This window comes from Elephas maximus, chromosome 5, assembly GCF_024166365.1.
Source record: "Elephas maximus indicus isolate mEleMax1 chromosome 5, mEleMax1 primary haplotype, whole genome shotgun sequence".
In the NCBI taxonomy this organism is placed as follows: domain Eukaryota; kingdom Metazoa; phylum Chordata; class Mammalia; order Proboscidea; family Elephantidae; genus Elephas; species Elephas maximus.
Window position 1 is genome coordinate 62560798 of NC_064823.1, and position 13527 is coordinate 62574324.

Genomic DNA, 13527 nt, shown 5'->3' on the forward strand with positions numbered 1-13527 from the left:
ATTTTGTCTGTTGTCACATTGTGGAGATCATCAGCAGGAGGAATCAGTCTCCTAGGTTTTAATTCCCCTTAAGCTACATGCAACAGAGAAATAAAACTGATTCTCCTGTCCCACTGTAGCTCCTAAGATATTACCTGGTCTTTGGTTTTTAAGATGATAAACCAATCTAAAATGTGGTGTTGTGGGACATGACATTATATGTTGAGAGCAAGTACATTAAACACTTCACCAATTTTAGATACTCATCCCAATTTAAGTTTGGGTTTCAGTCAAATGATTTCATTCAAATGAGTACCTTATTTTACCACCTGGGGAAGTTATGGACAGGTATCTGGAAAATCTTTTTCAATATTCTGTATTGCATTATAAAAAATCCCTCAATGATGTTTTGTATTTCATAACACTTTGCCTTTTTTGTCTTTCATTGCTTTTCCCAAACCCTATGTCTCCTATCCCTTCACTGTTCTTGAATCTCATGTTTACATATCAATTAACAGAGTTAATGAAGTGGGGACAGTCATGTGACATTCACGTTCCATTGCTTCCACAAGACACACTGTGTTTTTATAGGAGGTAGTACTGGAGATGGTAAAGGACACAGCAAAATATGACTTGCCTGCTATCAGAATGCTTATTTTAATATAGATATTCCTATTTTAGCTGCAGCTTTAATGCACTATTCATTACTTATGTGTTGTATTAACAAGAGACAAAGGAAAGAACTAAGATTTATTTTCAAAAGACACAATTCTGAGGTTAGAGATTTTAGAATATTTCTCTTCCACAGTTTCACCTATAACTGAAGATCTCTCAGCTATAATGTAGCATAAATAGAAGCAAAAGTTTCATAAAAAGAAAAATAATCTAGAAGTCATTTAAAATTAACAGCATATGAATGTACTTAATTTCTAAGCTGCATCTGTGAAATAACAAAATTCTTTTAAAAATGGTTTCCAAAATTATTTTTAAAGCAAAGAAAATGCATTACAGAATCTACTTAGGTGAAATATATAATCAATTCAAATGTGTCTATTACAACAAGAGGATTTTATCCTATTTTATGTCATTTATCAGATAAGGGAGTATCAAGTGTTCTTAAAGTTAGTATCTTATTAAGACACCAAATAGTGATTCTATTTGTAATCCGCTCAAATTTCAGGAAAGAAATTCTTATCTAAATGTGAGTATTGATCTGGGAAACTAGTTGAAGCAAAAATGCAGAACGTGACTAATACAGTAAAATTTAGAGAGGACATCTAAGCTTCTGTCTCTGGCTTTGCCCCATTTTCACTGTAACCAGGATTACAAAAATATAGGTTTCCTTGTCATTCAAACACCTGCTACCCAAATTTGGGAATCAAATAGGTTTGAATAAAAAGGAATATTTTATTTTAAATCCTCTTATTGAAATTTCTCTCATGATTAGTCCAAAGGACTAATGGACCACATCTACCACAGGCAGATGGTGCCCAACTACCCTCACTTACCACTCTGACAGGGATGACAACAGAGGGTCCCAGGCAGAGCTGGAGAAAAATGTAGAAAATTCTAACTCAAAAACAAAGACCAGACTTGCTGGCCTGACAGAGACTGTAGAAACCCTGAGAGTACAGCCCCTGGACACACTTTCAGCTCAATAATGAGGTCATTTCTGAGGTTCACCGTTCAGCCAAAGACTGAACAGGCCCATGGAACAAAAACAAGGCTAAAGGGGTACACCAGCCATGGGGCAGGGACTGGAAGGTAGGAGGAAACAGGAAAGCTGGTAATAGGGAACCCAAGGTTGAGAAGGGAGAGCATTGACATGTCATGGGGCTATTAACCAACGTCATAGAACAATGTGTGTACTGTTTGATGAGAAACTAGTTTGTTCTGTAAAGCACAATTTAAATAAATAAATAAACAACAAAGACATTTCTTTCATGATTGAACCTTTAAAAAATTACCATATATAATCCCAACTCTTATCTCCCTTACGGCAAATTTCATGGTTTTCTACATTTATTGCCTCTTCTTCTTCCAACCCCATTAAATTCCTGAATCATCTCCTATCAGTATTTTGTCCATCCCAGTTCACTGGAAGCATTTTTATCAGTTATCTTTGTCATCCATGTTTCCAAACTCAGCAATGCAGTCTCAATTTTCATCCTCAGAATTTGACAAGATTTCCAGCTTCCTCCTTCTTAAAATCTTCTAGAACACTATGCACTCCCATTTATTCTTGTAACTTGCGGGCCACTCATCTTTCCTTTTTTCTCGATCCTTTTTCTCTCCCTGACCTCTCAGTGTTGGAATTTCTGATGGAATAGTCCTTAGTGCTCTTCTGTCTCCACACTTACTATCTAAGTAAGCTATCCACTCTCACTGCTTTAAAGATCACTCCTGTGTTGATGAATGCCAAAAGTATAGCTCCAATCTCAATGCCTCCCCTAAATTTCAGAATCACATAATCAACTGTCAATTAAATACTCAAACCTGACGTCTAACAAGAATATCAGATTTAATAAAGGCAAATTTTGATTTCTATCCATAACTTGCTCATTACCCTGTATTCCCAATTTTAATTATTGTGAGGATTGAGATCAAGGATATGATACGAAATGGTTTATATTTTAGGAAGATAAACTTCTTTGATTGGGTGGACTAGAGGGTGCTAAGAGTAGAAACAGGGGGATTATTTGACAGTAATGAATAGGACTAAGTTGGTAGCTGAACTAGGTGAGTTCAGCCAGAGGCATCCCAGAAGCAAGGCCTGGTAATCTGCTTCTGAAAGATGACCGTCTTGATATTCCCATGGAGCACAGTTCTACTGTGACATACATAGAGTCACCATGAGTCAGAAACTACTTGACAAAAATTGGTTTGAGCCCACCGCCTAGAAAGCTTTCACCATATATCTACTTTTGAATAAAGTCTCTGATCAAATGGTCACCTTCTCAGAGAGGTCTTCCCATACGACTCTATCCAAAATAGCATCACCTTCCATTCCCTTGGAGACCTGGTGGTGCAGTGGTTAAGAGCCTGACCTGTTAACCAAAAGGTTGACAGTTCAAACTCACCAGCTACTCCTTGGAAACCCTATGGGGCAGTTCCACTCTGTACTAAAGGTTGATATGAGTCAGAATCGACTGGATTGCAATGGATTTTTTTTTGTTTGTTTCCATTCCCTTATTTTCCTTCATAGGATTTATAACTACCTGATATTATATTAGAAGTCTCAGATACTCCAAAAGGTTAAGCACTCAAATGCTAACCAAAAGGTTGGTGGTTCAAGACCAACCAGAGATGCCCCGGTAGAAAGGCCTGGTTATGTACTTCCAGAATATCACAGCCATTGAAAACCCTACACAGAGCACAGTTCTACTCGGAAACACATGAGGTCATCACGAGTTGAAACTGACTCAGTGGCAACTGATTTGGTTTGTTGTTTTGTTGACATTATATTATATATTTACTGTTTTGTCTGGTTGCCTCCTCATGAAAGCGTAAGTTCTTTAAATACAAGGACATGACTTGCTTGTTCAGCACTTTAATTCCAGGGCCTTAAAACAGTACATCATACAGAGCAGGTAAAGAATAAATGTTTGTTGAATGAAAGAACATTTTACAATTAGCACACACTCACTGAATGTTGGTAGTAATGCCTGCCTCATGCCGTATTTTCAAGAATTTGAACTTCTGGAATTAAAATAATTTTGCTAATAATGCAAAAACCGTATTTAAGGCTATCTACAGAAAAATCAGGTACTGGCAATAAATCAGATTGTTTTTAAAATAGTACTATGAATTATTTTGATGTGAAAAACTATACAAAAATTGTTATTTGAATATATCAATCAGCTTGAATTTTCTTTAATGAGTAAAAACATTTGTTAATAAATGATTTTAATAATGAGTGATTTAAGAATTTTTAAAACACACAGCAGGTCTTTTGGGGCTTAGCTTTCAGTGCAGGTCTGCCCTCTAACCACCAAGAAAGCTTTCAGTAGATCAATCCAGTTTCAGCTTCACCTTGATGATCACTTGGTGAACAACGTCATTTGCTGTTGTTGTTGTTGTTAGGTGCCCTCAAGTCTGTTCCGACTCATAGTGACCCCATGAACAACAGAACAAAACACTGCCTGGTGCTGTGCCATCCTCACAATTGTTGGTATCGTCGATCCCATCATTGCAGCCACTGTGTTAATCCACCTTGTTGAGGATCTTCCTCTTTTTTGCTGACCCTCTACTTTATCAAGCATGATGTGCTTCTCCAGGACTGTTCCCTCCTGATAACATGTCCAAAGTCTGTGCAATGAAGTCTTGCCATTCGTGCTTCTAAGGAGCATTCTGCCAATACTTATTCCAAGACAGATTTGTTCATTCTTCTGGCAGTTCATGGTATATTCAATATGCTTCACCAATACTATAATTCAAGTATACCAATTCTTCTTCAGTCTTTCTTATTCACTGCCCACCTTTCACATGCACATGAGACAACCGAAAAACCGTAACTTGGGTCGGGTGCACCTTAGTCCTCAAAGTGACATCTTTGTTTTTTTTATGCTTGAAAGAGGTCTTCTGCAGCAGATTTGCCCAATGCAACACGTCGTTTGATTTCCTGACTGATGATTCCATGGGCTTTGATTATGGATCCAAGTAAAATCAAATAGGTGAACAACAGTTAGTTAAAAACAAGAATACATGGAGCAAGAATCCAACATTATGAAAAATGCTGAAGGAAACTTTGGCTATATTTTTTTTTACAGTAGTCTGCAAAAGCCGGGACCCATGTAAGGTGGTAAACTGTCAAAGAAGGAAAACTCAAATATTTTCCACTAATAGAGAGTGACAGAAAAGTGGTAAGCTGCAACCTATCAAAGGCAGAAAACCTGCATGACCCAGAAAAACAAGGCAAGCCAGGCAACTTCCAGCTCTCACAGGTTTCACTGTATATACTCTACATTTTGTGAGTGGTACCAGGCATATGTTAATATTCTTGGTGTGCTTACAGTTTGTAAATTCTAAAAGCTACTGTAGCCATTGCTGTTTAGAACAGACTACTCATTGCCCCACCCAGCTTTAACAGGCGTTAGTTTTGTGCAGCTCTGTAGGAGTTGGTACTACACCATACGTAACACTGAAGTATTAATATCAGGGGGGAAATGACGTAAAAAGAACAAACAGAAACAGCTGTCTTAATCTGACAGTGGAGTTAAACAGGATATCTGATGAACAAATCTATTATGCACAATTCTTATTTGCACCAAAAACATCTTCATTGTAAGGGGTCCTTAATTTGAATAATTTAGGTTTTATGCTCTTTGTACAGTTTCTTTTTTGATTCCCTCTTTAAACCCAGATGTTTAGTATAGCTATATGAACCTCACTTGACTATATACCTCTTTTCCCAATTCCTTTTCTTACATTTCCCAAATATAAAAATTTGTCTTGATTTTAGTTCATAAAATTATAAAGCTTATATGAACATTAGTCTAAGTCTTGTTGTAGGGTTGAGAAAAATGAGGACTAAAGAAATTAAATAACTTCCCAATATTGCTCAATTAACTACTGATAAAATTGAAACATACTTCTAAACTTTCTAAATTCCATCACAGAATTTATTCACTATGTCCTAACATTTCCCCTACCTTTATCACATCCATCTGAAATGTGTGGCCACACCCAAATGCTAAAAGTCACCAGTCTCAATAAGCTGAATCTGTAGATGATCTCTTAATAAACAATCCCAGAACCATTTGTGTTTTTTCCTTATACTTTAAGTAAAAAAAAAAAATTTTTTTTATAATTAAGTACCCATCTATCACCTAATTTTATTCTGCATATTGAAAAATACAAACTATTCCAACTACATCTACTCCTCACTTATTGACTACCTCATTATCTAACATTTTGCATTTACAATGATAGCAAAAAATCTACTACCCGATTATTTCGTGCATTAACGAAGTACACCTGGCAGTAACGAATGTTGAGGTGCAAGGCAGGCATAACACTGGTTGTGTTGGTTAAGGTTATATGTCAGCTTGGCCAAGCCATGATTTTCAGTGGTTTGGCAGTTATGTAATGATGCAATTAGGCAGTTATGTAATTGTATAATTTGAGAGTTATACAATGATGTAGTCATCCTTCATTTTGTGATCTAATCTGGTCATCCTCCATTTTCACATAACACCAATATTTGTATAACCTGGCATTCAGAACCTAACCATATCGATAAGTGAGGAGTGGGAGTAATTTATTAATTAATATTGGCACATCAAAAGGCCTAACACTAAGACAAACTATTCCTTCATTTAACCCAGTGTCACATTTTTTAACCATTTGTTTGTGCCAATGTTAAAACTAATTAATCAGACTGAAAGTTGACCTAAGTTTCATCTTTCATTCTTTTTATAATGTGATAGGCTAGAAGATTTTACCTCTTTTATAAAATTAAAGAAACAGAGAAATAACTAAGTGATAATTGGTACTGGTTTTACATTAAACAAAACTCAATGGTGAATTGTGGGAATGCCTGTAAAAGGGATCAATATATTACATAAAACATAATATTTACCAGGTCAAATTATCTGAAAACACGTATGATCATTAGACAAAACTTAATGATTAACACTATTTTTACATACATTTGTATTTGTGTCTATGTAAGTGTTATTTCATAGCTCTGTTTAAGTGTGTTTCACGCCAGAAATATCTATCCATTTGGGACTCTCGGTGTTCCTTAGGTAAGCAGATCTTAGACTCCCATCATAGAGCTAAGCACAGTCACCACAGTTAGAAATTACTTAACAAACTCGACTTTTGTTCACTAATGTCTGCTTACATAGGCACTACTAAGCATATCTGCATCCTTCTTGTTGTCTTAGATTTTTTCAGAGAAAGTATTTGTTTAAGAATATATTTCTGTTGTGTTTTCAATTTGTGAAAAATTTATGTCACTAGGTCTAACAATCTATCTAGAGAGTACCAGGTGTTGATAGGTGCTAGAATCAAATTCTCACAAGAATAAGATAAATGTGCAATGTTTACTTTCTTGGTTTGAAAATAAAAACCACCTGTATGTTACAAGCCCCTCATCACTCAATTCATTACATGGTATTATTTCCTGAGAATTTAAAAAATATTACACATGGTTTTCAAGTATGACTACAAAGGAACAGCTCAGAATGCAGTGACACCTAATGGCAAAGAGATCTTTATAGGCCATAAATTTATCCTCTAATAAATGTTATATTTATAGTAAAACTGTATAACGCATTGCTGCCCACCAATAATCTGAAATATCATGAAGACCAAACAGAAATGCCAAAACTTTATTTTTTAAAACTAAAGTAATATATACAGATGAAGGATGGGAAAAAAGCTTCTTCTGGTTTAAAAAGTGTTGTTTTAAAATTATAATACCCCTTTACTATAAAATTACAGAGCAATAACATTAATCTCAGCGATCAGAATTGAATGAAATGCATCTTCCATTACTCTAACAATCTCAACTGTTTCTATCGTTGGATAAATTGAAAGTTAATCACCTTGATTTTGATTCACATTAAAATTACAATTTCTGAGAGGTATATATTGGATGTGTATTTCACCTGGAGTAGAAAGCAAAACTCCTTAGTGCAATGGCTTGTTAGTTATGTCAGAGTTGACACTGTTGGTCAGGAACGACATTGTCTAACTTAACGCACATCCAAATTATGCTTCAAATAACTGTAGTAGTAATAGTGGAAAGAATAATATTTAAGTATGACCTTATTTTAAATTCAGAAGTTACTTCTTAATACTTTCTAGAAGTTTACACTACATGTCATCCATAACTTAGGGGGCAAACTTAAGTGACATAAGGATAAAATCACTGAGGTATCCTACACAGTGCAGAGCCCTTGGTAACACCTGCGGGCTATCATTAATCAATCCAAATTATGTAAAAAGTATGGTAAGAAACATTTTGGTGGAAGACACACCACATCATCTACATTTGTACATTTTTAGAAACGCAGATTTTATATTCTGTGTTTTATAAAATAGTCCTTAGTGTGAACTAAAGAAAACCAGTGCTTTAAATATACCAACCATTATTGTTTTTAATGTGGTGACACACTTTATTCACCTGCCAATTTTGTACTTTAACTCTAACATCCTCATTGTGAAAATATTCTGTGAATTCTCTTAGGCTTCTCAAGCATAATGTCGTAGTTGATGATTGTGATCTCAGAGCGTAAAATATTGTTTGCTCCTGAGAAAAGCAAAAATAAATGCTTCTTTCTTCTCCTTGTTGGCATAAGGTATTTTACTCTGACCGATAACAACAAAAATATGCTAGTGATTTGTGTAATGTATGAATGAGTACACTGCATGTTCTCTTGCAGAAATACATAACTGAGGATAGTTCATTTACAATCAGTTCTGTGAGCACAAGAACAAGATAAAGAAATGAGCATATATTAAACTGTTAAAACATGAGATCCTCCATATTAGATACCAGGCAAAACACAAACTGTGCAGTTGACTGGAAATGCCATCTAATCCCTGCTTAATTAAAGCAGTGCTCTAAACTCCTGTTGTGTTTAGGGAGTAGAGTGTGGGACGACTGATGTATGAAGAAAATAGCAGTCAGCATGGCTAATCTCAAAGACTTTCGAGCTTTCTAGCTACGTAAATCAGAGTGACTTTTGAATAGCCTCATAAAACCCAGGATCATTGCCATTCCACTCACGACTTTTTGGTTCTTCCTACAGCATGCAGATCATTAGGAAACTTCTAAGCAATCAAGTAATGTGAGTCTGATGAAATTACTCAATCAATGCACAGGCTCAAAGTAGAAGCATAATTCAGAACTGCATAGTTTTTATATGTCAAAAGACTTTTCTTTCATTGGGACAAAAAAAAACACAATGAGGGTGATTCGTTTCTAAAGAATGTTTGTAGGTGTGTGTGCATGTGTATTAAATATATGCAATGTATCAAATACTTTTAAAATATGAGTTAACAGAAACTCAAAATATACTGCGTTATTGCTGAACTAAATTTTCATTTCAATCATTATAATCCTTACAATGTCTTACCACTGCAGTAAACTAATGTGTATTAAAATATATCAGAGTTTAAAATATGTAACTGACTTCATCAAACTACCTGCATGAAGTAAAAACAGAGAGAAACAGAGGGCTTCATACATATAATCTGGTTCAATACCAAAAGTATGCAATATTTAAAGAACCTATTAGAGCAGTGTCTCTTATCTTCCCAGTTTGCCTGAACTACAAACTGCAGCTACTTTCTGTTTGAACTCATCACAAGGCTGTGAAAACCTTTCATTTCTGCATATCTCCTAGAATCTGTTGAGCTGAAATATCCCTTTTCCCTCCACTTTGAACAGTTTCATTACTTTACACTTCTCCATGAGCACATTACTCATATTATTTAAATGAAGACAATCATCTGAAAAAATGTAATTCTCTTTTACTATTCAACTAAGTAAGTAAACTGATCTAATGCATGTTAACTTGTACTTTACAATTTTAATATGGATATTTGAGTTTTGAATTTATTGTGCTTACACTGAGAGGGGGATGGGGCTAGGAGGGGCTCTTAATCTCTGAAGTGTACACAAATCAGCCTTGATTATTCACTCTTTTATAAATTTAAGGGTTAACTCTGTTGCAGGAGATTGTAAAACATAAATTTTTGAAACAATCATCCACTTGCTGGCTTCATTTCAATATTAGATAGTCTATAAAAGAAGCTAATCCTTTTGTCTCATGTACTAATTGCATTAAAGTCAAATTAATTGTCTGAGAAGCAATTACTTGGCATATTTATTTTAGTAGATACACACAGTTAATGCAAAAACCTGCATTCTAAAGAATTCTGTAATTTGTACAAAGTCACTAGTTATATATAAGTAAGCCATGTCACACTGACAGCCAACAGAAGGCAAGGGGAAAAAAACACAACAGTTGTTTTCTATTTTGAAATAAATGCCCAGACTTTATTGCAAAATAGTATTCATCCGGCAAAGGATAGCAGGAGCTGCAGGTGTGTGTAAATAATGTATTTATCCTATAGACCACTGAATAAGCAATAAAATAAGCATTTATCTCCAAGGCTTCTCTCTTGAGGGAGTAAAAGGCAGAAATTTCTAATCACAAAATGAATAAAACAAATATTTATATATATATATATATATATATACACACACACATATATACACATTCTTGCTCCAGTCATTTATAACTGGATATAAATTTGTCAATTTTTTAAGAACAGTTCATTTCTAAGCTCTTTTAGAACATTACTGAGCCCCTCAAAGAGACCATAATTCCTCCCTTTAAAGTTCTGAGCCCACAGGCACTGTAAGCCCCCAGGCAAAACGGGATCGAGAAGGCAAGTTATCTGGGGCTTAAATTACTTAATGCATAAAGGAAAGGTTTTCTGAATCCTGACCTCATTACCCCTTGGCACACAATCATATACAGTTCTACTGATATAAATGACAGAGAATGGCAGACATGTTTACAAAGACAGCCTCTGAGACCGAAAGAGGGAGCCCCCCGCAGCTGAGGGGCTGGCCGCTGTGAGCACGCACACCAGACAGAAGGCCCTCGCTTGGGCAGGCACAGCCGCCACCTGCAGTAGGTTCGCCTTCCAGGACTCTGGGTGTGTGTGTGCGTGTTGGACCGAGGATGAGCAGGTAGACGGAAAGAGGAGAAACTGCGACCCATCTGTCAACTCGATTTGCAAAACACCAAGCCCTGTGGACAGATAAAAGTCCTGTGCCTAGAAAAATTCCCCAAGAGGGGCCTCCGCAGACCAGCAAATGAACCTCGCTGGCCCGGGGACGCGAATTTTCCGAAAAGGAAATCTTCGCATTAACGCGGAAAAGGCTACAAGAGCTCGTCTCCGCTCAGCTCTCACGGATTAGCAAGTGAGAAGACTTTGAGCCTGAAGCTGAGAGCGCTGTGCATGATAATGACACGCAGCCCCCACCCGCCCCCGCCCGCCGCGGCCAGTGGCGGCCCGTCAGGTTGCCAATAGGTGGGGCCGCGAGCATCTCGGAGCCTGCTCTGCCGTCCCTTCCGGAGTCCGGGCGGCCCCGTGGTGGCCCCAGCGCCTCGGCCATTCGCCTTACGCAGCAACTCGGAGTTGACTGCGAGGCGAGGTGGGTATCTGGGAGGCAGCCCGCGCGTTTTTGCTCCCCACGCTTCCCAAGCGTCCCGGGTCCGGTCTCACCGCCCCTCCAGGCCTGGGGAGCGTGTGGGAGGCGGCGAGGCGCGCAGCTCACAGACCTCGGCTCTAATGCCGCCAGCCCCTCCCGCCACCGTCTGGGCGACTCTGCTGGAGAACCGCAAAACCAGGAGGACGCGAAGAGCCGAGCGAGGCTGGGGGCGCATCCGGCACCCCCGTCACCACCGTACAACGATGCGGCGAAAGCAGCCCGCTCACGTTGCAAAACCACCTGTTCGATCCGAAGGGAGCTCTCCCCACCCCGTCCCCCAGTTCTTTTCGGCTCACAGGTGATAGATACCTCTGTTCCTCAGATTATTTATTTATTTTTTTTTTAATGGAGCAATCGTACATCCGGGAAAGAATATGGAACGTAGAGTCAATTAAACTTCCTTTCCCCCACTCACTTAGCATCACCCCCCACCGCTCCCCAGCACGCGCGCACACTAAGGCAAATTCAAGACCCCCACGAATCAGCCCACGCTCCAACAGTCACTGGGAAACAACAGCACAAGTCGCAGTTCGAGCATCCACATTCTTCCAGAAAACTGAACAAGTGTGAGGGAAGGGTAACGGGAAGGTGCAGTGAAACCAAGCCACCGCCAACAAGCTACACACAGGGCGGAGAGGGGGGGAAGCAAAGGGGAACAGTTGCAAACGGAAACTAAGTATCCACGAGCACCACGAGCCCTTTCTTACCGATGTGAATGATCGAATCCGCATTCGCTGAGTCCCAGGTTCGAGACCACCAGACGGACAAAACCAAGAGCAATGGGAAAACTTCCATCTCTTCTTAAGCTGATTCCTTTTAAGAAAGGATTTTCTTTCAAAATTAAAAAAAAAAAGTCCAAAGAGTTTGAGGTCACGATAGAGTTTAGTGCAGCTTTTTCTTTTTTCCTAAATTCCTATTGCCAGGAAAAAAAAAAAAAAAACCTTTAATCGTCGTTGAAGAAGGCAGCAGGAATGAGAGAAAGCCCAGACTGAGGAAACCTTCTTCGCAAAGCCGTGTCACTTGGAGGGGAATTTTGGCATCGCCAGAGTTGTTTGCAATTTGGCTTTTAAAAAATGTATCCAGCCTCGGTTGTTCTCGGGCAGGGGGAGAGGCTACAGCTCAAACCATTCCCATCAGTGCGCCGGGGCCGCGGGTCTCCGGTCCCAGCTCCGCCGCAACTTCCAACAGACCACCCCCCTGACGCCGGATGTTCCCCTCCCTGCCCCCTCCCCCAGCCAAAAAGCACCCCCCCCCCCTCGGCCCAATGGCCCGCAGAGAATCGCTTGTCTTCGCTGCCAAAATAAAATCTAAGTGGGAAGGAAAGCTTAGGAGATTCCAAGCAGAACAGCCAGATTCCAGCAGGGAGGGAAAAATGCCCTCACCGAGAGGGGTAGAAAAAGTGAACTTCAAGGTAATGCAGATAGTAATGCAGAGAAAATTGCCTTTCTGCGGGAGGCGGGGAGCGGAGCTCGGCGAGGCGGGCCCGGGGAGCCGGTTCGCTCGGTCGCGGTGGCGGGGGAGTTGCGCCGGGCGCTAGCAGCCGGGCCGGGCGAGCGGAGGAAAGCCGCCACGGGCTGCAAGATGCTCTTGGAGCGGTTCGCTTGGCGGGATGCAGGAAGCGAGCAAGAAGCGAGCCTGGCAGCTTCAGCACCAGCCCCACGTTGCCTAGAAATGGATCACCTAGGAGAAGGAGCGAGCCCGCGAGAGAGCGGTGCTGTCAGGCGGAGAGAGGGGAAAACCGAGAGAGGAAGAGCTTCTCTCTAATAACCACCTCCTCCCCCTATCTGCAATACAAGGGAGAAACAAAATAGTGCTCTCATTTCCCTTGGAATCTTCAACCGGACTGAGAAAAAGGCAGGACTGTGAAAGAAAAGATGTTGAAGCTTTTTTTTTTTTTTTTTTATAACAAGGTTGAAAGCAACCTAAAAAGCCACCCCACTTATTTAACCTTGCTATTCTCCAACAGGTATCAGACTTTTTCTAGTCTTTGTCTGGAATTAGTCACATTGGTTGAAAATAAATTAGGGACACCTGGCCACTAAGGAAAAAGGAGACCTAGAAAGCTTTTAATGAGATTTCAATTATAAAGTTATAAAAAGGAGAGGGTGTGCTAATTACCTTTTATGCAGCGATTTTTTTTTTCTGTCTCCAGTGTATTTTTAAGGCAATCAAGATGAAGAAAGGATAAAGATCTTGAAATGAAAAAAAATAATTAAACAGAAATAAATGCTTTAGTGAAACGTTTGATCAAAATATTACATTATCTGGGAGAAAGTAGCTGAATAACAGAGCTATGCAGATAAATT

At 39.1% G+C, this 13527-nt stretch overlaps 1 protein-coding gene across 1 annotated transcript in view; it reads right to left on the minus strand.

Annotated features, from left to right (window-relative positions):
* GRID2 (glutamate ionotropic receptor delta type subunit 2) overlaps window positions 1–12040 on the minus strand; it is a 1658713-nt gene extending 1646673 nt beyond the window's left edge. The window contains exon 1 of the mRNA XM_049885711.1: window positions 11929–12040. Within this exon, the coding sequence (XP_049741668.1) occupies window positions 11929–12016 (88 nt within the window). The 5' untranslated portion in view covers window positions 12017–12040. The remainder of the gene's footprint in view (window positions 1–11928) is intronic.
* Between the last annotated feature and the right edge of the window lie 1487 nt (window positions 12041–13527).